Below are 25117 nucleotides of genomic sequence, written 5' to 3'. Positions count from 1 at the left end.
AATAAAGTGTTGGAAATAACCAGAACGTTGTTCTCCAGTACAGCCAAGAAGCAGGATCGTATCCTCCCTGAAATTACAGCAATAAAAGCTTAAAAAATGTAATAAATTCAAAGAACTGGGAATTAAGATTAAATAAAGCCCAGATAGGTTTGATTAGCTCGAGATCCACCTCGTGGAAACTGTTTCCCGAGGGATTCACAATGCTCCAAAAAAAAAGCAATTCACAGGAAGATTTTCAGTGGACATTAGATGTGGGGTCAAAAAAACACTCACGAACTCTTAAAACTTATTTCCTGCTTTAAATCAAGAAAATGTGCCAAAGTCTGGTAAAGAAATAAGAATAATTCATTGCAAACTCAGGACGGGATGAAAACAGAGGTAGCTTTAATGCTGCTTCAGACTGAAGTTAAAAACACGTGGAGAATGATTGAAATTGGTCAATTTAAACCAGAACAGTCTCAAACCCGTGTAAACAACAGCAACACATCAACAGTGTCTTCAGAACGTGCCAGGAACTCCGGGAGTGATTCCTCCTGATGCTTCATCCCACCAGTTTTATTCTTTATTCCAAAATTGCCCATTTGATTCTTTTTGCTGGAATCAGAGAGGTGGAAGCACTTTAATATCTCTTCTCTGGGTGAGGAAGCCTGACAAAAATCCATCCATCTCACACCACAGTCGTGATGTTGGGAGGATTGATCCCGTGCTCTTCGTGCCGCCCATAAAATCAATTTACGTGTCTTAAAAATCACCTTATTCTAAAGGCCCTTCGAGTTCAAGGAAATCAGTCAATTAAATGAATGATAATATGGGGAGAACAGGAAAAAAAAAAACCCAAAGCAACAGTCTAAAAAATAAATATGTAGAAATCAAGAAAAATATGGAGAGGACAGCCTGTTAAATTTAAACATAAGTGAAACAGTGACACAAAAGGTTTGATCAAACAGTACAAGAAATGAGGAGAAGGAGCAGTTTGTATACAAAAATAATTTTTAAATCTTTGCCGACAGATTTTTACAGTACTCGTATCCTAAAAAATAGTTTTCTATTATTCACGTTAAGTACATCTTATAATTTATTTCCTAGTCTAGTTTATTAACAAAACCTGTAGAAAAGCAGGAAATAAAAAGTCAGGAAGAGATGACCGAAACTTCAGATGTCTGCAGGCACAGATATCTGGATTGGGTTCGTTCTGAGACGCGCTTCTTGACGTGGTTCTGGTCCCTCTGCTCACAGGACGCCGAATTTTCCGGAGAAGTAGTTTGTTTTCCCGGGGGATGTTGCATTCCTTGCATCCCCTGCCCTGGGAGGCGTGTCCAGGGTGGTGTATCGAATCTGGAACCCACCCGCAGTCACCGAGGCATCTGTCAGAAACTTCAAGGTCATGACGTTGCCTGAGAGGAGACAAAGAAAAATAAACTTACATTTTGGGTGGCATAAAAAATGTGATATTTCAGGGTGGGTTTTTTTTGGTTTTTAAGTGCCCTTTGTTGCTGAAATTCTGAGGTTTTCCCAGCAATCCACCTGCTCCAGTGGGAGGTGTCCCTGCCCATGGCAGGGCTGGAACGAGATGGGCTTTAAAGGTCCCTTCCAACCCAAACCATTCATTCCAGGTCTCTGTGATGTCAGGAATTCCATTTTCCTATGTAAGGGCAGCGGGAGGCACCTCAGTACCCTCGAAAATTGGGCTGATTGACATTTATTTAGAAGGAATTGTGTTTGGGTTTTTTTTTAGCAGAAATAAATTACCTGTGCTGATGATGTCATCGGGCAACTCATCTCCACAAAACCTGGGAAAAGATAGGAATGCTCCAGGTTAAAGGATACAGGGATTGTGGCACAGAACCTGCTCTGAGCTGGGGCTCCCAGGCTCTGCTTTTCTTGGGGATCAAGGCAATAAATTGGTTTTAGGTTTTCAGTGTGTGTGATTTTATCTTAAATCTACTGCCTAAAGAATTTTTGAACTTTATCCCACAGTAAAGTTTAGAGGAGGGAAAAATGCAGGAAAAAAATTCTCAATATATTCAGGAAGAAAATGATGCAAGACAAGAAAAAGAGGAATTTAACAAGGCATTAAGGAGAAGAACAGCGGCCCAAGGCTAAGAAAGGAAGAATACTGTCAGAAAAATAAACATTTAAAATTATGTGTAAAAGCAAAACAAACAGAATATCCTTGCTTTGCTACACATGATCTGTAGGGAGGGTGTGAAAAGTAGCATTAAAAGTGCCTTTTATCACTTTTAATGGTTTGGTTTTTGGTTTGTTTTGTACAGTCCCTGTACTGGAAAATCGAGGTATTTCACACCTAAACATGACTTATAAAGGTTAAGTGAAAGTATGACGTTGAAGAAAGTGAGAATGAAGCAAAGAAGGACTTAAATCTAATAAGAGAGATGAAATATAACACTTATTCTGGTATTAGCTAATGCTTCACTTCTGTAGCAAAGAGTAACTTAAATTAAATATATTTTTCCTATTTTAACACCTTGCCTCCCTCCTTTCAGTTAAAGCAAACACAAAATGCTGTTTGAGATTCCGAAGAGTCCTTCCTGGGAAATCCTGGAGGACTGGGATAAGCAGCTGACTAAAAAGTCTTGCAGCTTTCTTTCATCTGGTTAAACAAAGTGAAAAAAGGGCAAAGCTCCATTCCCTGAAACTCTTAACAGGCCTGTCTTAATAATATTAAAGTAAATTGGGAAGATTAAAGCAAAGGAAAGATAAATCAGGTATTATTGCTGCAGGAATTATGGACAACTCAGCAGTGCTGGATGAGGGATACAGTGTCCTTCTGAAATTCTAGGGGGAAAAAATTAATAATATATTTGCATATTGAAGCTGGATTTGCTTTACCTGCCCACGAAGCCATTGACATCGTCATAGCTGTCGTAGATTTCCAGGAAATCCGCCATGCAGGCAACGTCATCTTCCACGTCGAACTCCAGGAACTGCAGGTGGATCCTCTGGCCGTACTTGACTCGGATGTGCCAGTAGCAAATCTGCTCGTTTTCGTACTCATTCGGGTACCCTGGGGACTTAAACACGTGCCTGGAATCGGTGAAGACTCCCCCACACTCCTTTCCTGAGAGGGAAATGAAAACATCACAGTTTGGGTATTCCTTCTGACTACGGCTGTGGGTTGGGTCTTTGGGCACTTCGACCTGGCAGATCCATAAAAAAATCCCACAGGAACATCCAGAGTGACAGAACTTCAGCACTTGGTGAGTGTCAGTCATTCCCAGCTTTTGGGAGAAGATATTTTGGAAGCAAGAGGTGAGAGCCCTGAACTCAGAGGCAAAGCTTTGATTGACTGCAGTGGACTCGGGGCCAGGGCTTTGTGTGTTTTATGTCAAAGGCATTTGGGATTTCTGCCTCTTTCAGGCTTTACAGCTGGACTTGCACATCACCCTGACTCTCATTTTCAGCCTTTCTTCTCCAAAAAAAACCTCTGCAAAGAGGCTTTCTGCAAAAAGCCTTCTGAAGGCTGGTGGTCACACCCATGGTGGTGTGCTCCTGTTGTTCCTGCAGCCCTGCACTCCCTTTGGGAGGAAAACACTTGTTCCAGTTTGATTTGGGCTCCAGTAGCTGGAATGCTGCCCCCAGCTCTGGGGCTGCAGCACAAGAAAGATGTGGAGCTGCTGGAGAGAGTCCAGAGGAGCCCATGGAGATGCTCCAGGGCTGGATCCCTCTGCTCTGGAGCCAGGCTGGGAGAGCTGGGGGGTTCTCCTGGAGAAGAGAAGGCTCCAGGGAGACCTGAGAGCCCCTTGCAGGGCCTAAAGGGGCTCCAGGAGAGCTGGAGAGGGACTGGGGACAAGGCATGGAGGGACAGGACACAGGGAATGGCTTCCCACTGCCAGAGGGCAGGGAGAGATGGGAGATTGGGAAGGAATTGCTGGCTGGGAGGGTGGGCAGGCCCTGGCACAGGTTGGGCAGAGAAGCTGTGGCTGCCCCTGGATCCCTGGAAGTGTCCAAGGCCAGGTTGGATTTGGAGCAACCTGTGCTAGTGGAAGGTGTCCCTGCCCAGGGCAGGGGCTTGGACTGGATGATCTTTAATGTCCCTTCCCACCCAAACCACTCTGGAATTCTGGGATTCCACGATCACTGCTGGGTGGGACGCACATTTCAAACATCAAAGAGCCCCACAAGTTCCTCCTCAGGTGACACTTTCAGCATCCTGGAGCAGAGCACAGGCTCAGTTCAACCAGAGGTTTGTCTTTGCTCCCCTGGCCCCTCAGCTGCTCCTGCAGACACCCCCACCAGGCTGTGCAGAGCGTGAGCAGCAATCCTGGGCATGGGAGAGGCTGAAGCTCTGCTGTGCTGGCAGCTCTGGTTTCCTTTTGTCCTCTGCCCAAACAGTGTTTGGCCAGTAACTCCCTCCTGGCCCAGAGCAGAGGCTGATGAGGAGAAGGTCAGGCTCACATGCTGTAATTCCGAGTGCAGGAGTCTCCCCTTGGATGTGGAACATCTGGGAACGGCCCCCACCCCGCAGAGCTATTTGATGAGCGTAAACAAGCGCAGGCCCTGTGAGCACAAACAAAGCGTGCACAGCTGTGCAGACGTCATGGAAACTCCAGTCTGGCTGTGCCAGGCATGGCAGGACACTGGGAGCAGGGGGACAGCCAGGTTAGGCTCTGCTTTCCTTCCTGCTGCCTGCTTTTTCCAGCTTCCATGCTACACGAGGTGATGCCAAGCTAATCTGTAACACAGTGGCCCTGTGGATGTTTGAGTCACCTCCTGGGGTGAGGTCTTGTCACTCACGTTTATCACATCTCCAGATCTGCTCTGGAGATTCATTTTTCTCCATCTCGTTACAGACACACGCACAAGGCACTGCTGGCATCTGGATCTGTCAGGGTTGCAGTCAGAGGATCATGGAATCACAGAATGGTTTGTGCTGGAAGGGACCTTAAAGCCCATCCAGTTCCAACCCCCAACACCTTCCACCAGCCCAGGGTGCTCCAACCTGGCCTTGGACACTTCCAGGGATCCAGGGGCAGCCACAGCTTCTCTGGCCAACCTGTGCCAGGCCCTCATCACCCTCCCACCAGTAATTCCTTCCTAAGAGAAATTCCTAAGGTGCCAGTCCCGGACATGACATTCGTTTTCAGAACCTTTCCCGTCTCAGCCACAAAAAAGAAGGAATAAGAGTTTAACACTGAATTAAACTTATCCACAGGAAAAATACCTGGGAAATGGTTCCCATTTGAAACACCTCAGATTGCTGAAATGAAAGTGGAGGTTGAGCAGGACAGAGCCAGGGGCTGCTCTGCACTCACCGTGGGGGTTGTAGCAGTAGGCGTCCCACCTCTCGCTGCGGTTGAGGCGAATCCCGTAGTCAACAATTCCGGTCTTCCCAAAGCCACAGTTGGCTCCAGCTTTTACTATGGGATAACCAACCCTGCCCTTGGCCATCCAGCCAGCAGCACACACGTGGAAACCTGCAGCAGGGAGAGGAAAATGCCACATGGACGGGATCAATCAGTCCCAGGCCAGGAACGCTGCTTGTCCTTCAGCTAAGTCTTACTCAGGCTGATGACTCAGCGACCTGGGTGTAATTGGCCTGGTAGAAATTGAGCTCCAGGAAAGAACAGGACTTTGAGAGGATCATTTTAAACACAGAGTATAAAATTGCATTGTGTTCTCCACGGTGTCATTACCGGGACTTCGTTTGAGGATGAAAATCAAACACAGATGGGCTGCAGAGTTGCCCAAGCAGTCAGCCTGAAGTGCTCTACCAGCACTTGTAATCAAATTATACACTGGATGAGTTGTCTAAGTGTGCTCTTTGTTTCCCTTTTGAAGTCACACAAATTTACTCAATCAGATCTGAGGAGTCCCCAGCGAGGAGTTCTGAGCATGAATAAAACACTCCATACAAAACACGGCTAAACCCCTGCAGTATTCATTTAAAACGCTTTCAATTTAAATTTAAATACCTGGGATGCATCAAGCACTTCTTGCCAAACTGAAAGACCCTGTTAATGCATTTTGGGGCTGAGAACTTAAACCCAGTAGGCAAAGAATGCAACGTTGTTCCCTGGCTGGTGGAGACCAATCCAGTGCTTGCACTGAGAGGAAATGGGAACATATTTGTGGCATCTTTGGGCTCTGAGCTGCTCAGAGAGACAAAAGCACCCCTTTCACATGTATGCTGGTGCTGAGAGCCAGTTCTGATTCAACAGCAGAGCAAGAAAATGTCTGGAGTGGGGAGGGTATTTTCCATTGTTTTCCCAATGCTCTGAATGAGTGGATAATTTCTTATTAGGAATCAACTAGAAATACAGTGGAGCCCTCACTCAGCTCCACTTTTTACTCCAAGAACACACAACTCACTTTCTCCCAGAGCAAATATGGCTGGAATAAAAATCTTGATGAAAACAAGAGCTTGACCTGTTGGAATGATTCCAGAGGAGGCCATGGAGCCGCTCCAAGGGCTGGAGCTCCTCTGCTCTGGAGCCAGGCTGGGAGAGCTGGGGGGATTCACCTGGAGAAGAGAAGGCTCCAGGGACACCTGAGAGCCCCTTGCAGGGCCTGAAGGGGCTCCAGGAGAGCTGGAGAGGGACTGGGGACAAGGCATGGAGGGACAGGACACAGGGAATGGCTTTGGGCTGAAGGAGGGTTGTTTTAGATGGGATATTGGGAAGGAATTCCTGGCTGGGAGGGTGGTGAGGCCCTGGCACCGGTCACACTCCAGTTACCAAGGTGGGAAACTGGAAGCAACCTGAGCAAAAATCCAGGGATTTCCACATCAGTCAGTGCCCGAGTTCACAACAGACACCCCAATCCACAACTGCCAACCCCGAAGGAGGGCTGTGAGAAGCCAAGTGCCGGGAGTTTTCCATGATTTTTTCCATACCTATTTTCCGGGCCGCCTCCAGCTGCTGGTACGTGGCCAGGTGTCCTCCCTCGTACTCGCACACGGCCTTGGCCTCGGCGTAGGTGAGCCGGTACTTCCCGGAGCGCGATTCCCGGTGGTACACGCCGGCTGCCCGCTCTGTGGGAACGAGGGCAGGGGAACATGGATTCACATGGATGCCACATCTCGGCCCTCCCACCTCCAGCAGGGAGGCCTCAGCGTGGGGCTCCGGCTCCTCCTTCTGCCAGGTGGGAAGAGGAGCCAAAGGTCCAGCTGGCAGATGTGCCGCTCGCCGGGAAAACACTTCCCTCCCATCCCTCCCCGCTTCCCAAAGCTTGGGTTTGTTTGGGAGAAGTTTTTAACAACAGAGCTTGGAGAATTTTTGAACGGCAGCAGATCAACAAAGGCCGGGCAGGACTCCCATGGGATGAGGGTGAGGGCAGTTTTTGGGAACGCCGGGTGTCAGCACCCCCGGGGCTGTGGATCCTGCCTCGCTCCGAGGAAGCTCCTTCTGGATTGCTATCACAGCATCCCTCTGGCTGCAGCTTGAAGAGCCTTTGGAAGATGAATCAGAGCTTTGTTTTGAGTCTCCAGAGAAGTTAAATCAGAGCTACTTGGATCGAGGAGAGGCGGGAATGAAAGGGGAGAAAAATGCGAAGTAAAAATATCTGAGCGTGTGTCACCGAGGGCAGGGCCGGAACAATCCCTGGCTGACATTTCTGCTGCACACAAAATTCATACATTTTCTTCAGTTTTTCTTTTTTTTTTTTTTTCATTGCTGGTGCAAATATGATGAAAAGCAGCTTTCCAGGGAAACCTGGAAACTGCCAGCTCTGCTGTAAGTTTTAGAATCTCTTCGTGTTGCACTTGTCTGGTGCCATATGTGTGGAAATCTGCCTGAGAACCAGCGTGCATATTTAATCTGAGCCGTGGTTTTGTTTAGGTCTCTCTCCTATATTTAGGATAATCTGAGAGAGGTGGCTGTTTGGAGCTATCACTGAAAAAGAAAAAAAGATGGAAAACAGGGAGCACTTTTACAGTAGTTATTGGTGCCATGGGAAAAGAAGGATGTCTTTTTTAGGGCCATACTTGGAGTCAGTAGTTTTGGCTGGGTTAGGGTGGTTGTTAAAGAGCCCTGGTCACCACTGAATTGTGGTTAATGGTGAGATCCCTCAATAGACCTGGAGTGACGTTGGCCAGGGTGGTTTTTGGACCTGCTGTCACTGGCCCTGTGCCCAGAGAAATAAATTATATTGCTAACAGCAGCCTCAGAAGAGCCAGAGCCGCCTTCCGGAACATCACTGGGAATATCGGTGGCATGGGCACGGGATAACAGGTCCTCCCTGGAAAAACCCTTCTGAAGGAGCCACTTTTATTGCAAAGAAGAGCCATAACAACTCCCAGCTGTGAAACAGTGGTGTGTTATATTAACAAGGCCCATTTTAATTAAGGATTTATTCCTAGGAAGCATTGCTTTTCATTGCCTCAACAGCCTGTTGTGCCTAAGCTCGTGGTAAGTGCTGATAAATCAGCTCACTGCTGCTGTGGGCAGGGTTGTGCTGGATTCAGAATGCAGCAATGGGAAATGGGAGACAACCTGGAATCCACACTGGTGATCACTGAGCTGCCAGGGAAGGAAGGGAACTGAGGGGTGAATTGGAACACAGACTGTATCCCTCGGGACTCACTGACCTGCACCACCTTCACCACTCACAGAGCACCAGAATTCTGAGGTCAGGCACCTTGGCAAAATGAGCCAGAACAAGAGATGTCCTCGAGCTCATTGCCACTGGTCTTTGCTGGTAAAATCCCCCAATCCTCTGGTTGCCACCTCTGTAAGGCCCATCCTGTCCCTGGATGCACCACCAGGGGTCTGGGGGGATTCTCCTCACTCCCTGTAAAAACTTCCCGTTTTCAGCTGTTTTTTCACCTGGTGGTATTGTTTTCAAATCTTAGCCCTCTAGAGGTAACTCCCCCCACTTGTTGCTGAAATGTCACTATGGACAGGCATCATATTTTTCAGAATATTGCTGGGAACTTCTGCTCTCCACAGGGGCTGCAAGGGCTGGCACCAACAGCAGCACCACCAAATCTTCCCCCGACACCCTGGTGAGTGTTGTCACCCTGCAAGGAGCAATCTGCAGCTCCCTCCCTCTCTGTTATTCCTTTGTAACTTGGCAAAAGTAGCCTCTGGAAAACCAGACCACACACATGGAGTCCCCCAGGCGTTGGGATTTGCTGCTGGCTCGGTGTGTCCCAGTTTAAAGCATTCCCTAATTAACTGATTGGATCTTCCACTGGCAGCTTTCCCCCCTCCCCTCCCTCTCAAGTACAGCAGGGGCTGTGCAGACAAAGTGCTTCATCAAACACAGAGCCAGGCAAAGCACTGGGATTATTAACTGTTCACTGACACATTTCTGTCTCTGGATGCGTATCTTTATATAAGCTATTCACAGGCAGGCAGGAGAAGGCACTGGAATTGCTCTTTATGGAGGTGGGACCTGCAGATAAACCTGCATGGAATGCTTGTATTTGCAAGCACAAGCACGTGCCCCCCACTGCCAAAAGGCCAGGGGGTCCAGGTGTTTCTTCCAGCTCCCATTTCCTAAAATCCCTCCTTGGAGCCCAGGGACAGCCAGGACAGGGAGCCCCTCCTCACCCCCAGCAGCAGGAGGTGGGGAAATGCAGCCAAACCCTTCTGCACAGACACAAGCAGATGAAATTTGGGCTGCTGAAGTCCCCACAGTATGCAGGGAACAGACACTAAATGCTGAATAAAAAGGAATATTTAGCTTTTATGCAGAGCTCTCGGCAAGGACCTCTGAAAACACGCGTGGTCAAACTCAGAGAACTCCCCAAACGGGGCAGGGAAAGCCCCTAAACCACCCTGACACGTGGAGTGGGAATGGGGATGGAATTCTGAGCACTGAGCCCTGGAAAACCTACCCTGTGGCACCAAGCACTGGCACTGGAATAAGGATGTATGAAAACGTGGGCGAGACTGTCCCAACCCTCTCATCAGCTGGCAAGAAACCAGCAACACCAACATTCCATTCCCACAGGGAACACATTCCCAGGGAGGTGGTGGAGGCAGCTGCAGCAGGACTGCACTGCACAGCCTGACTGAGAAACAAGAGATGTTTGTGAGGAGAGAAAAGGTAGGACGTGAGCGTTTCCAGGCTGCAGTAATTCAGGATTTTACAGCTTATGATTTGTTGGGGGGAAAAAAAAAAAGGGGGAAGATGGAAATCCCCCTACATTTTCAGTTTGGTGCTGTATCAGAAGAGGAGATCAGCAAAGCTCAGGTGTTTTATTCAAGGAGGGGCTCTTGCTTTAATTCACAGTGAAGGTGAAATTGGGGTGACTTGTTTTACTATTCAAGTTACCCTTTTTTTCTTTTTTTAAAATACACAGAAGCCTGAACTGGATGTCTGTGATTTTGCCCATTTTTTTTGCATTTCTATACAGTGTCACTGAATTCCATTGGTAATTCAATTTGAGCTTCATTTCCCTAATGTTATTGCTGTAGTTACACCAGATAGTGCATTTCGAGTTTGGTTTTATTTAGAACAAGTCATCAATTTTCCCTCCCTGGTTTATTTTTACCGACTCCCATGGTAAATGCTTAGAGGTGCAGCAAACCAGAATTTTGCTGTGCATGCCAATTAACACTCAGCTGCTCCATTTTAAAGAAGTTGAGATGTTTTTCCGTCAATTTGACTGCGATTCATGAAACTGCTGAAGTGACTGATCACTGCTATCCCAAATTTGCATTTATGCTGTTGGAACCCCTAAAGCTGGATAAAACACCTACAGATACACCAATATTTGCAAATAAAACACCCAGGACCCATTCCCTGACCATGAGTAAAAGTGGGATGTGTGTGAGACTCTTCCCCATCGTCAGGGTGGTCTCACCTGCCACTCAACTTCTCTGCCTTGGCCACCAAGGCTTAACAAACCCTCAGCCCAACTTATCTCCTGGGTCTCCTTATTGTTATTCCAGCCAGGAGTAAAAACTTCTGCTCATTTCCCACACAAACCTCCCCTTTGTCATCCTATTTTTGAACAGCAGCCACTGGAGGTGGAACCTGAAGGTGCCTTGGAGCTCCCCTCTGGCTGTGGGACACAGGAGGAATGTCCCAAGGTCAGGAGGAGAGAGGAGTCATTAAAAATGGGCAGTCAAATGGAAATACAGATCATTTCTGGGTCTCATTTGTGTTCCTGGTGGTCTGCATGGTCCTCTGGGAGGGGCTGGAGCCATGTGGGTGCTGCACCAGCTGACAGAGCGTGGCCCTGGTCCCTCCTGGGGCATCTGAGCACGACAGGAACACAGGGATTCCCTAAAATCCTCACAGAATCACACAGCATTCTGCAGAGGAGAAAGGATTTGTAAGCATCTGTCAATAAAACAGAGCACTCGGTGCGTGCCTTTATTTTGGCATCCTTTGTGTGACTCCACTCTGAGTAAGTTTTCCTGTTGTACTGGATAATTATAAAGATCTCTAAAAGAACCTCAGAGCTGTTAAAACCCACTTGAGGTACAAGAAACCCTTCCCACAGCATTTTTTTCTCTCTTGCCCTTTGGAAATCTCCTGTGCCCTGTTAAACGATGTGAGCAAACCAATGGCCAAAAACACAGACATTTCTGTGCTTTTCTAGAAACCTTGGAAATATCACCACTATTATTTCCAGACCATTTAGTTTCCTATGCAGGACCCCAGGCATGTGAAGTATGCTCATGCAGAAAGCAATTCATTCCTTTGGCAAATGTTTCTTTTCTTTCCAGACCCCGTTTTCCTTCATTAGAAGCCACTGCTGTTTAGTGCAGTTTTCACCTCACGCTGCAGGAAAAACACGTTTGGATAAATACTCCATCCTTAGCTTTTCATGCCTTTGAGAGAAACAGCAAACCAGCAAAACTTCTACCCACCACTCAGCTCAAATGGTTTCAGGAGCTGCAGTGCAGGATTTTTGTGGATTGCCAGCGATGCCCAGCTCAGCTTTGTGGTGCTGCCGGACCCACGAACGCAGCGGCTCCTGCAGCAAAACGTTCCCGAGAGCGAAGTTAGTCCTTACCCAGCCAGATGGAGTTGTGCAGCACCCCATCCTTGAAGCCCCACGCTCCAGCCTCGTCCCACAGCAGGGCAGAGAAGAGGATCAGGGCAATCATCTCCTGGGCAGGCTCAGGCTGTAAATACTCCCCGGTCGAACGCTCCGGGCCGGCTCTGGCTCGGTGCTCCTGGAACATCTGCGAGCCAGACCTTAAATAGCACGTTGAGCTGTGAGGTCAGTGGGGCTGCTCCAATTGTGCTGCTGCAGTTCTTACACAATGAACTGTGGTGTCTGCAGTCGCCCATGTGACTCACTTTTGGCTCTCTCCGTTCCCAGCCTGTCCAAGAATCCATTCTATCCCTCACTACTGCAGCACACACGGCCGCTCTCCGAGCCAAAGGCTCTTCATTCTTCGGCGCTCGCTGCCTTCTGATTCCATAAAATAAAACTCAGAGCCAGTCCATCTCTGCTCCCAGTCACACCACTCACAGCACCTGAGAGATCACACTCTGTCTCATTCCCCTTTAAACATTCTGCCCTTCTGTAAATAATTTGGATTTAATTTCACCCAATCAATGGAAAAACGTCAGGAGAAGGTTTTACACTGACTGTTTGAGTTCAGCTTCCCCACACGGAATCTGTCACTGCAAATCAACCTCCCGGCTCAGCACAAAGCTGCAAGTGTCAAAAACAGATGCTCTTTGCTCTGCAAAGTGGGAAATAAAGCTCAAAACTTCCCCTCCAAACCACAGTTGAAAGGCTGAATCACAGCGTGACAGCTGTCTGCTCGTCTTCCCTTCTGGCTGCGAGTGAACCCCGCAGCTGCTCCTCGTGGGTGAGCGGGAGAGAGGAGAGGGGGAAGGATGAGAGTATGGAAAAGGAGCTGGTGCTCCACACTCCTGAGCAGCCCTTGGAAAACTCTGCAGTTGTGATAACATCGGTAACTTCTGAGTCAGGAGCTACGGACAGAGACAGGACAATGATCACACCAACAATCAGACTACAAGAGGAGGAGAGGAAGGGGTGGGGATGGCTGGGCCCACTCAAAAATGTTTTAACACAGATGACTTGAGGTGAGGAAGATTCTTCCTCACTCCAGGCTTAGAGTGAGGGAAGCCTGGCTACACTGTACACACACTCACACATGTTCCTCCCACCTGAACTCAGACAGATGCTGAAGGGAAAGGCTGTTGGGAAACAGAGCTGAGGGAATGAAAAGGCACCTTCCACCAATTTACCGGTGTCTAGGCCTGTCCCTCTCCAGCTCTCACTGGTGGGAGCAGATCTGCTCTTGCAGTGAGGTTCCCCTACGTGCACACAGTGGGGTCAGCTGGTCCAACCTCACAGAGGATGCTGGGACAGGGACTGATCCAGGGACTGATCCAGGGATTGATCCAGGGACTGATCCAGGGACTGATTCAGGGATTGATCCAGGGACTGATCCAGGGACTGATCCAGGGACTGATTCAGGGATTGATCCAGGGACTGATCCAGGCACTGCCAGTTTGTTGGGAGACATTCATGGCGTCCTCTGGAAACCTGGAAACAATAAAAGAGGCAGGAGGGGAAGGGATGGAAACCAAGGGAAAGGGAAAATTCAACAGTAACATAATTTACTGGTAATCTGAAAAGATAAATTCCTGGTTCAGATGGAGGGAGAGAAGCGTGATGTGATGTCTGTCCTTGCACAGGACACCTTTCCTCTGTGCCACTCCATGAGAATCCCCCTGGCTGGGATGGTATTGGGAGTTGGTATTAATGGTCTATCCATGCCACAGGAATTGCTCTGTCCTTGGGAGGTGGGTGCCAGTGCACAGGATCCCAGAAATGTGTGAACACTGAGCTATTTCTAAGAGCAAGGAGTGCAAACCATGGAGATGATTTGTCACGGACTGACTCAGTGAAATCATTAAGAAAGATGCTCATGCAATAGTAAATAAAAAATACCATTTACTGAAGTGAACTGTTAATGGGGAAAGGCCTCAGCTGGAAAAAGCAACTTAATAAATAAAGGGCATAAAGCAGCAAACAGTGTTTGAGAGCAGCTCCTCATCTGTGCAAGGTCTGATGTTTGGGTGAATACAGAATCCAGGGGAGCCGGGGGGGTCGGGCTCTGCTCCCAGGGAACAGGGACAGGAGGAGAGGGAACGGCCTCAGGCTGTGCCAGGGGAGGGGCAGGTGGGACATCAGCAGGAATTTCTCCTGGAAAGGGTGGTCAGGCCCTGGCACAGCTGCCCAGGGAGGTTTGGAGTGCCCAGCCCTGGAGGTGCCCAAGGCAGGCCTGGCCGTGGCACTCAGTGCTCTGGGCTGGGGACAAGGTGGGGATGGGCACAGGGGGATCCATGGGCTGGGAGGGCTTTTCCAACCTCAGGGATTCCTGGGATTCTACCAAAAGCTCTGCAGGGTTCAGTAACTGTTTTAGAGTGAGGAGGAACTGTTTTGCAGTGCCAGTGAAGTGGCACCTCCAGACCTGCCCTGCACATCTGCCCCTCCAGTGAGCTGGAAAGTTCTCACCTGCAAATCCCAGCAGAGCCTCCGACCACCAGGATATTCCACAGCTGGCCACAGGCACTTGGAGACATCTGGCTGACATTCTTTAGCTTTCTTCCAAGTTTTCCACATTTAAATACGTACCAGACAAATCTTATATAAATTGAAGGGGAAGGGGGCTTTTCTTAACTCTTCCTGAACTCTTTCCTTAACTCTTCTCTTGTTTCTTCTTTTTTCTTCAGCAAAGCACCAGGTTTTTTAGTGCCTCTTTGTAGCAGGAAAATTATGTTACAACTCCAATTGTACCTTTAGGTCTCTCCTTGAAAATCAACGTGTTCTTTCCATCTTTCCTGTAGGTTGTATTTTCTAGACCCCTGACTATTCCTGATCCTCTCCCTGTTGTCTTCCCAGGTGTCCTCCATCCTTCTGCAAGTGCCAACAAAAGGCTCCACTGTGACAACACAGAGGTGAGTCATTTATTTTCCACGGGGTGTTTTGGTTCCTGTGATCTCCTGGTTTGACCTTTGCCCCTGGTGAAATTCCCTGGAAAAACAAGAAGTCGAGATTTTAAAATAACACTTTTTTTTTTTTTCTTTAAATTACGTGGACAAGAAGGTGGTTTAAGGAGGAAAATGCATCCAAAGTGGGATTTGGCAGGTCTAACCTGATTATATTCACCTGCTTTTCCAATCTCTCTTTCCTTGGATGCCTCTGCCCCAGTGAAAGCCAAAAAGTGACACAGAAATGGTGTTTTTGGGGGGGAAAGAGTTGATGGAATTCTTACATTTGTGATTTGGACTGGTGAAAAACTCCCTGCTCATAAACTCACAAACCAGGATCTCGACGTTGTTCACACGTTTGTTGTAGTTAAGGCAAGACAGAAGGAATTTCTAATGAAATCTCCCAACTTTTTCTGTCCCCCATGAACTTCAGATGATGCAATCTGATGAAGAATTTGATAACGTGAGGACTCCTTGGCCGATGATCTGAGCATTTACGGTCCCAGTGGCGACTTCATCTTCCAGACAGGATTTTGCCTTACAAATAAATATTTTCCAATCTCCCCTCCTTTGTCTTAAAGTCTCCTTTGTCTTGAAATCAATGCCCATTTTTATCAGCAGCATCAATGAGGCAAGACTCAGCTTCTCTGGGTGATGGTGCTGGAGTTTAAAAATAAAAAAAAAAAGCAAACAAACCCCTCCATGTGAGAGGAGAACAAAACCAAAAACATTGGGGAATATTAAGAGCAGATGTTGGGAGAGAATAATGGATTCTCTTATAAAAATTCTGACCATTTGCCAAGTCGAAGTGTTTGAAGTCCTCTATAGTGAGAGTTATTCTAAATAAAAGAGTTGAACCAATCAAAAATTTAAAAAAATACAGGTATAACAAAATTAACAAGTGTCTCAGGGAAGAGACACTTTAAATTACATTTTTAAACTGCAGAAATATATTCCCAAAAGCACGAGATGCTATAAACAGAGTTTTCAGATGTGAGACTGAGGCATGGGTAATGTGGGAGGGGGGTGCCAAGACAAACAGGCTCCAGAGAGTGCCAGGAAACTCCTCAAAAATAAAAACCAAGAGTTGCAACTCCATCCACTGCAGAGCCAACTGCAACAATGTGGAGGGGCTTGGGGAAATATTAATATTAAAGATGTTATTAATAAAACCTTATTGCTAAAATATTGTTCATATTAATAGGAAATAGTGGAGATAATTATTTGTTCATCCACTGCAGGGGATCGTTATTTCTGAGGAAGGAATAAATGTCCTTTCCCTCTGATTTAAGCTGTTTATGTGGCTGGTGAGTTCTGTGGCTCTGTGGGGCTGATCCCTGTCCTGGCAACGCTTAAAATGCATCCACTGGACACAATGAATGAATTACTGGATAAAGGAGTGCAGTAAAATTCAAATTACTCCCATTTTCAGTGAGGTGCAGCAAAACTGACAGTATTGCCTACAAAGTAAACACTTTTCTATTTTAATAGAAAACATTATATAAGTGTAAAATATTATCTATAAATATACAATAATAAATTATATAAATGTTATAATTGAAATTATAAAGTAACTAAGAATTTATAAGGGTCTTAATCTCCTACATTTATCATATTTCACTGGCAGAAAACAAATAAATCATTATCTAACTCCAAGCATCTCATTTAAGGGTGTGAATGAAGAGCTTTTCCATTAAATGAGCCTCCAAAGGGCATTCCCACATCCTGAATATCCCATTAGTTTTTCCCTGGTTCACCTAAAAACCCTTTTACTTGTCCATCTCAGAACATCACAGACTTTAAAAACCACTTTCCTCCCTTCAGCTGGGCATGGGCAGGGGGTGAGCTTTCAGAAAACACTCTGAGTTTGTGCAGAAATAATTGGGATAATCTGGCCAGGCCCACGGACACTTTGGGAAAACTGGCCTTACCAAACCTCATGAAATGTTCTGTGCTCCTGATGTGCTGGTTCTGATCGATGTTCCTGGTAGATGCACTAGAAAATGTTGTGTGCTGTGTCAGATTTTGTAATGGAATACAGGGATCTCCCACAGGGATATGCTGTGGAATCCCAAATATTCCCTTATCCCTCTGGACACTGGGGTGTGGTGGTGGAATCTGCCCTTGGTCATACAGTCACCTCAGCTCCCACAAAACCAACCCCACACACTCATCTGCTTTCCAGTAATACTCTAAATTCCTCTCCAAACCCAAACAGATGGATGTGGGGATAAAATCCTCGACACACGAGTCTCAGCAGTCGTTGCTTCAGCCTCCCCTCTCTGTCTGCAACACTCACCTCCCACCCTACTCCAGCACTCATCTCCCACCCCACTCCAACACTCACCTCCCACCCCAACACTCACCTCCCACCCCACTCCAACACTCACATCCCACCCCACTCCAACACTCATCCCCCACCCCACTCTAACACTCACTCATCTCCCACCCCTCTCCACCACTCATCTCCCACCCCACTCCAGCACTCATCATCCCACTCCCCTGCACGTCCCTTTTGTCTCCTCCCACCTGCTGCCACCTCAGCCCCTGAGGAAATCACTTTTCTGTCCTTTCCTCACGTCCCAGTGACTCAGGATTGCACCAGCTCCTCCCTGAGGGTTGTTTGGTTTAGTCAGGGGGATGTCTGAGATCTCTGGCACCCGTTCCTGTGGAGGATTGGGTTGTATCCATGGCCATGCTCCACATCCTGTGGGCTCCGGAGGAACAAGGTGGTGTCTCTGCCCGTGGAATTCCACGCAATTCCACGATTGCAGCATCCAGTGGGAACTCATGGCCTGGCACAAGTTGGCTGGAAATGATTTTGTCATGGTGTGGATCATCCCTGCTGCTCATGGGATGATGCCTGGGAGGGTTTTCCCTAGGAAGTCACAGCCACCATCAGCATCTTCCCAGAAGGAATGACCTGCTGGATGCCTGGACCTCTAAAGGATGCAATCCCAGCTTTCCAGCTGATGGGCAATATTGGGTTGTCCTTTGCTGGGGGTAACATCAGCCTTTCCTCTTCTAATCATGCTGGGTTCATTTCTTTATTTCTTTATTTATTTCCCATGTGTTTCTCTTTCCCAGATTATCCCGATGCACCTGTGTTTTGATGGAGCTGTTATTTTCCTTGCTTTACTCTTTTTAAAAACCCATATTTTCTTTGCCATCCTTCTCACTGTGAAATAAAATGGAATATCCTATCCCATAGGAACACCTCTCTATTAAGTCATTTTTTACAAGGCTGTTGTCCCAACCTCCCCCTGCTCTTCCCATGTTTATTAAAACCCCCCTTTGCTTTGTTCCCAAAACTGGGCACCTCGGGACTGATCAAGTTTTATTTTTACAGCATTAATTTGTCCTTGTTTTTCATGCCCTCGCTGTGCTTCTCTCCCCCCTCCACCTCCCCCTTTTGGGCCATCACAACCCTCCCAAAGAACAATTCCAGCAGCAAAGCAACCCCTTCCAGGGACGTGAATTCCACTGCACAAACACAACTGTGAACCTGAGTTCTTCTCAAGCAAAATCATGTACCATGTGTCAAAATAACCCAGCTGGTAAATTCACAGCCATCCTGGAAATGGAAAATAGAAATTCCTCTTAAATTACAATATCATTGGTTCATATCCCTTTGATATTTATCTTGCCCAACAGCAAATATTATTAAATACAACTCCAGGTGCTGCAGAAAAAATTACAAAGTGGGGATGTAAGTGGTAAATTATATTTCTTGCACTTGAAGCTGAAAAGGTAAAAAGAGAATTCTTGCAGATCTCGCCAAAAAAGTAAAAAAAAATCTCTTTTCTTGGTGTGAGGAGTTTTTAAATAGTGCTCAAGTGCCTCACTGGGGTATGAGTTTCTGCACTTAAAGATGTAGGTTCAGGAGTTGTATTTATAAGTATTTTATTTTATTTAAGAGTATATTATATAAATTATATATATATAATATATATTATATATGTGAGTATTTTATTTTATTTTTTTTTTATGAGTGTATTTCTGAGTATATTCATGAATGTCAGGAAAACTTTGCAGTGCCACAAGCCCAGTGTGGCTGATCCAAAACTGAGATTTGGATCCAAGGAATCTTCAGTCTGTAATTCAGGAGCTTGGAACGAGAGGATCTTTAAGGTCCCTTCCATCCCAAGCCTTTCCTTGATTCCATGACCTTAAAGCATCCAAATTCAGCCTTAGAAAAAATTTATAATTAAAGTTTTTCTTGGGGAGCATTGCCACAATGGATCACCCTAAATAATGACATTAATTTTTCTTCTGTTTCCTTCTTTTTTACTCAAGTTTTCCTGTTTGGTTTTTTTTCCCATATAAGTGCTTCCATGGCAGTGAAATATGTGTGAGGTTTGATATTCAGTTTGCAGAACAGATCCAAGTATTTTCCAGGAATCCCAGCCCGACTTCAGCAGAGCATTCTCAAAGCTGGAAGTGTCATTCCAGAAACTCTGTTCTCTGTCTGGATTTAACAGCTGCATCCCATTAAATTCAATCAATATCCCAAATTTAGAGCGAGTGATGAAGCTGCAGAGCTGAATGAATCATCTTCTCCCAAAAAGCTGGGCATAGAAATCTTCCCGACATTTACCGTGCCTGGAATATCCCGGGCTTGGATGCAGCACTGCTCCTGCTCCACACTCGTCCTGGGAAAGGCAGAAATAATCAGGAAATGTGGCTGTTTCCAAAATACCTGGAATGAAAAATCAAGTTGTTTCACTTCGAAGGAAATATCGGAGCTCCTTCAATAAATTCTTTTTCCGGTCAGAAATGTTTTTTACTTGATTTTATGGACAGTTTTCTCCCCCCCTTAAAGCTGTTAGTCAGCTTTCTGTGGGGAAATAATAAAGTTACAGATTCATTCACTGGATTCTAAAGCTGCCTCAGCTGTGAGGAACAACAGAGTAGATATTTAATGTTGGTTTAATGTGAATAATCCACGAGGATCTGTCAGACCTGCTGGACACAGCAAGGTACCTTAAGCCAGAATTAGTGCCATAAAACAACAGTGTTAAAAAAAAACAACACTGTGAAAATGAAACTGAGCTTTTAAGAATTAATAAAACTCCCTTTTAAAGGAAATGAGCTGGGCTAACTGGTGCTGTGGCTTTGTCTTCAAAAGGGGGGTTAGGGTGCAAGAGAACAGGGAGGAATTCAAATATAAGCTCATCCAAAACTGTTAAACCTTGGGTTAGTTTGGGGGGGGGGAAAGGAAAAAGGGAAAGGAAGAGGGAAAGGGAAAATGAAAAGGGAAAGGGAAATAAGAGCAAAAGAAAAATAAAAGGAAAGGAAAAGGGAAAAGAAGAAGGAAAGGGAAAAGGAAAGGGAAAAGGAGAAGGAAAAGGAAAGAAGAAAAATGAAAGAAAGATAAAAAGGAAAAGGAAGAGAAAAGGGAAAAGGAAAAAAGAATAAGAGAAAAAGAAAGGAAAAGGGAGAAAAGGAGAAGGAAAAGAAAAGAAGGAAAATGAAAGAAAGATAAAAAGGAAAAGGAAAAGAGAAGACAAGAAAAGGGAAAAGAAAAAGAATAAGAGGAAAAGAAGGAAAAACAAAAAGAAACAGGAAAGGGGATAAGAAAAATAATAAGAGGAAAAGGAAATAAGAAAAGAGAAAGTAAATGAAAAAGAGAAAGTAAACAGTAAAGGAAGAGACCCACAAGCCATGAAATCCAATCCATTTCCCCTGGAGGGCCTGGCAGAGGAGGTTCCTCCCTGGAGAAGGAAGTGGCATTCCCACAGAAGGGCAGGACACAGCCATCAATCAACCCTTGGCTTCACATTGGGCCTTCCAGTGAAAAACCAGGGCCAAAGAAACCGAATTCCATGAAATATCCGGGGCAGCCGAGGGGCACTCGGAGCTCGGGATGTGCCAAAGGACGTCAGGCTGGAGCTGGAAACAGAACCTGCATTCCCTGAGAACGGGACCTTCCCATGGCACTTCTGTGCCAGTTTTCCCAGTCAGGTGTGTTCAAGCTTAGGGAAGGTGTGACCTGGAATGTCAGTATGGAACTGCCTGAATGCCAGGGTTTGTCTGGATTGGGAGTGAGATGAACCGACCACACCAGTGGTGTTACAACACTCAGCCCAACACGCTCAGTTCCCATTAACAGCTCCACACAAGGGACCTTTCCTCACCATTTTCCAGGAATACGTCGAGGCCAAAGCTCTATAATCCTAGGATTCCTTCCCTTCCCGGATATATCCCCTACATAAGCACTTCTCGTGTTTTAACTTGCTCATATTCACTTTTTAATTGAGCTCAGCTGCCTCCACAGCTTTCTATTTAACGCTTTCTGAACACTCAGTAAGGGTTTCTTTCACAAAGAATGGATTGTGCAACATAATTTTTGGAAATTAAAACAAAAAAATGGGGGAAACGTCAGAATTGCTTACAAAAAAAAGCCCAAACCTTTTGAGAGACCCAGGCATTTATTTAAATATCCCCCAAAATATTATCTTGCTAATCTTTCTTTGGAATTACATTCATACAGAATCCTGCTGACTGCAAAGTCTGGTGAGACACAGAAAAGGTCTTTGTTTCATAGAATCATGGAATTCCAGACTGGTTTGGGTGGGAAGGGACCTTAAAGCTCATCCAGTCCAACCCCTGCCATGGGCAGGGACACCTCCCACTAGCACAGGTTGCTCCAGCCTGGCCTTGGACACTCCCAGGGATCCAGGGGCAGCCACAGCTTCTCTGGAAAATCTGCTCCAGCCCATCCCCACCCTCCCAGCCAGGAATTCCTTCCCAATCTCCCATCTCTCCCTGCCCTCTGGCAGTGGGAAGCCATTCCCTGTGTCCTGTCCCTCCAGGCCTTGTCCCCAGTCCCTCTCCAGCTCTCCTGGAGCCCCTTTAGGCCCTGCCAGGGGCTCTCAGGTCTCCCTGGATCCTTCTCTTCTCCAGGTGAACCCCCCAGCTCTCCCAGCCTGGCTCCAGAGCAGAGGGATCCAGCCCTGGCAGCATCTCCATGGGCTCCTCTGGACTCTCTCCAGCAGCTCCACATCTTTCTTGAGTTGAGGACCCCACTGGATGCAGCACTTCCATATGGGAAGTATTTTTCCATATGGACCATTCCAGGCCGTCACTGAGGCCAAAGAAACACTTTAGCCCTGCTACAGCCTTTGCCATGAGCTTGGGACACACCTGAGGCAATGTTTTTTACTCCTAAGGAATATAAACAACCAATTTCTATTCATTCATCACATAAAATAAAGGCACAGAATAACACTCTGGTCAGGCACATCTCCACACCCTCTCTCCTCCTCTCCCTTGGCACATGGAATTTTCTCTTGCCTTGCTCAAAAAAAGAGAAAGGACTGAAAAAGGGCTGTGTTTGTGCTGCCCACAGAGTGGAGCCCTTGGAACGACAGCTGGGACCTGTGCTGAGGCTGCATTTTGGCAGGTGCTTTAAGGCCTGTCCTGCTGGCAGCACCACTGGGGGAAAGTTGTTCTTCCCTCCCTGGGATGGCACAGGATGAGCTGGACTGGAGGAATGAGCCAGCTGAACCCAGCTTTAGTCAGGGTTAGTTTTCAAGCTGCTTCATTTCCCAGCCTAGATTGCCACATGGCTGCAAGAACACTCAGGATGCAGGAGAAACAGGGAAATGAAGGGTGGGACAAGTTGGTGAGAGACCACCAGCCACGTGTTCTTGGTGTCTCATTGACCACAAGTCTGATGGGCTACAGACTTTGGGATTTCCAAACTGTCATCATGGGGGTTTGGGATGCTGCTTTTTGAGGTAGATGACATCACCCACAGCTCCTGAGAAGCACAGTAAGTGTAAGATTCTGAGCTGTTCCTTTTCCCTGGTGTTGCACCAAGGACAGAAGGAAGAGATTTCTCTGTTTGCCTGAGGTTTGTAGTTTGGGTTTTTTTTTCCTAGTAAATTAGCAGGGATCACTGAGGATGGGAGGTGGAACAGCTAATCACCATTCCCTTTAGGCTAACTCCTGGACAAAGCACAAAGGATTGGGACAACTGGGTGGTGAGGTCAAACCCATTTCTCCCAGTTGCTCTGAGCACAGCATACTGGCTGTTCTGGAACATGAAGTCTCTGTGCTCTCTCTTCCTGAAAACTTCCCAAAGAACACAGGGAAAAGCACTGATAAACAGGAATGTGACTGTACCCTGCTTGTGGGATAGTTCCCAGGTCCTTAAAGAACCTGGAATCTTATTCCCTTTTCTCTCTCTGAAGGTACTGCCATGAGATCCTTGACAGTTTCTGTCCAGAAACTGAGCTGTGGTCAAATAGTTTTGGTACCAGCAAAAGGTACCTTATGGCTGTAAACTTTCCTCCAGCTTCATCAGGGTATTTCTTGCTGTAGATGATCCCTAATCACGACTTTATTTTGAAGTTTCCAGTTCGGATTCCTGGGCTCATCGAGAGTTTTTCAGGCCCCTGAAAATCAAGTTTGGAATCCCTGCAGACTGCTCAGAGAAATCCTGGGGGTTTTAGAGCTCCTCGTGCTCCACGCTGTGTTTTACTCCTTGCTTTTCCCTGTCAGCTAAACCCTCCCAAGTTATGAAATCCACGCTTTTCCCTTTACTCTGATTCACGTGTGGTTAACACTGTAAATCCACAGCACACAGAAATCCTTTAGGATATCAGCTCCAAGTCAACCCTCTTCCTGTTAAGGAGCTTGGCCTAGCTCAGCATGTCCAGTGAAGCTCCTTCACCAAACAAGCACAAACACACAGTGCAGCTCAGATCCCACAGCGGGCCGTGTCACCACATTGGCGCTGCTCACTCCCTGGAGCTCGGAGAAATGTGGCTCTTCCAGACCAGCTGAGACTTCCCAGCGTGACCAAGGTCACTGGAGAACCGCCTGCCACTCTGACATTTCAGCCTGAACTCTGCTGCACTGAGGTCATAACATAATCACCTCCCCCTCCCTGGCCACTCCAGCTCAACCTCTCCCTTTGCCTCATTAGTAACAGGCTGGGTGTTTACAAAGCAATAGTAAACACAGTTAGCCATTGTCAAGGCAGAAAATAATAACAACAACAGTAATTATAAACCCTCAAGTACAGGGTCAGAGGGTCAGCCACTCATCTTAAAAAGCAGAGAGAATACTTGAAAGTGCCATGGTAATTACACTGTGGGTAAAGCTCCCACTGAATTCAGTGGCGTGAGGTGACTGCTAGCAAAGCAGGGCACAATCCAAGATTCCCTTGGTAGAGCAAAAATTCTGAAAACCTTTATCCAGCACAGCCCTCCTGTTTTCCTCTGGAAGTCGAGTTCCACATCTGCTAAGTGACAAAGTCAGCATCTACTCTTTCCCCCACTATTCGGCATAGTTTGAATTTCTGAGGATTAATTTCTTGAGCAGTCAGTGATGCCTGACTGCAACCCATACAAAAACACTTGGGCCGAGTGAGGACGAGTCTGTTTGCAATTTTGAGGGTAACATTTAAAAGATCCGTCAGCTTAGTTTGAAAGGAAACCTGAAAGTGATATACCTCATTTTTTTCTTGGCTTAGGATGCACACTCTTTCCTTTAATTATCTACATAGAACCCTGGAATTGTTTGGGTTGGAAGGGACCTTAAAGCCCATCCAGTGCCACCCCCTGCCATGGGCAGGGACACCTTCCACCAGCCCAGGGTGCTCCAACCTGGCCTTGGACACTTCCAGGGATCCAGGGGCAGCCACAGCTTCTCTGGGAAATCTATTCCAGCCCATCCCCACCCTCCCAGCCAGCAATTCCTTCCCAATATCCCATCTCTCCCTGCCCTCTGGCAGTGGGAAGCCATTCCCTGTGTCCTGTCCCTCCATCCCTTGTCCCAAGTCCGGTCTTTTACCCTCCCTTCACGGAGGACCAGCACTTTCTCCTCCTCAAATCGATCCTCACTGAAATCAAAGTTGTTTGTTTGTTTGTTTCCCCCCGAAATCTCTTTAGAGGTCACATTTAGGCGGCATAACCTGACACTTGGTGTTGCGGAGTTTTTCTGTAAATTAGTTTTTCTGTAAATTAGTTTTTCTCCATCCGCCGCGAGGGGGGCTCTGCGCGACGCCTTCTGCCGCAGAAGGGAGCCGAACTCCTTATAACACAAACACAGTCCCCGAGAACTCCAAACGCATAACAAACAAATATAAGCAAATAAATAAACAAACTCGGCTTGCGGACGTCAAGCCTGTGTCGCTTCATTTCACAGAGAAGCGCAGGAGGCTGCAGGCGGGGGACGGCCGTGAGGCGATGGACGCCCCCGCCGCCCT

General features: G+C 46.9%; 1 protein-coding gene across 1 annotated transcript; it reads right to left on the bottom strand.

Annotated features, from left to right (window-relative positions):
- Positions 1-386: 386 nt before the first annotated feature.
- On the bottom strand, positions 387-12092 carry TNFAIP6 (TNF alpha induced protein 6). Its single transcript, XM_050339705.1, has 6 exons — positions 11933-12092; positions 6854-6991; positions 5274-5435; positions 2851-3079; positions 1750-1790; positions 387-1394 (listed from the first exon to the last, which is right to left on the bottom strand). Exons 1-6 carry the CDS (start codon positions 12024-12026, stop codon positions 1231-1233), a joined length of 828 nt encoding a protein of 275 aa, XP_050195662.1. The 5' UTR covers positions 12027-12092; the 3' UTR covers positions 387-1230.
- Positions 12093-25117: the final 13025 nt, after the last annotated feature.

The sequence above is a fragment of the Myiozetetes cayanensis genome, unplaced genomic scaffold (genome assembly GCF_022539395.1).
Source record: "Myiozetetes cayanensis isolate MyiCay16 unplaced genomic scaffold, myiCay2020 scf9, whole genome shotgun sequence".
In the NCBI taxonomy this organism is placed as follows: domain Eukaryota; kingdom Metazoa; phylum Chordata; class Aves; order Passeriformes; family Tyrannidae; genus Myiozetetes; species Myiozetetes cayanensis.
This window is presented reverse-complemented; position numbering and strand designations above follow the sequence as displayed.

Bases quoted from the DNA above. Each gene is read 5' to 3' on its own strand.
- TNFAIP6 (XM_050339705.1), bottom strand. From the start codon at position 12,026: ATGATTGCCCTGATCCTCTTCTCTGCCCTGCTGTGGGACGAGGCTGGA. The intron at 6,992-11,932 runs GTAAGGACTAAC...TCGTTCCCACAG, and splicing joins GCACAACTCCATCTGGCTGG to AGCGGGCAGCCGGCGTGTAC. The intron at 1,791-2,850 runs GTAAAGCAAATC...ATCTTTTCCCAG, and splicing joins GTCAATGGCTTCGTGGGCAG to GTTTTGTGGAGATGAGTTGC.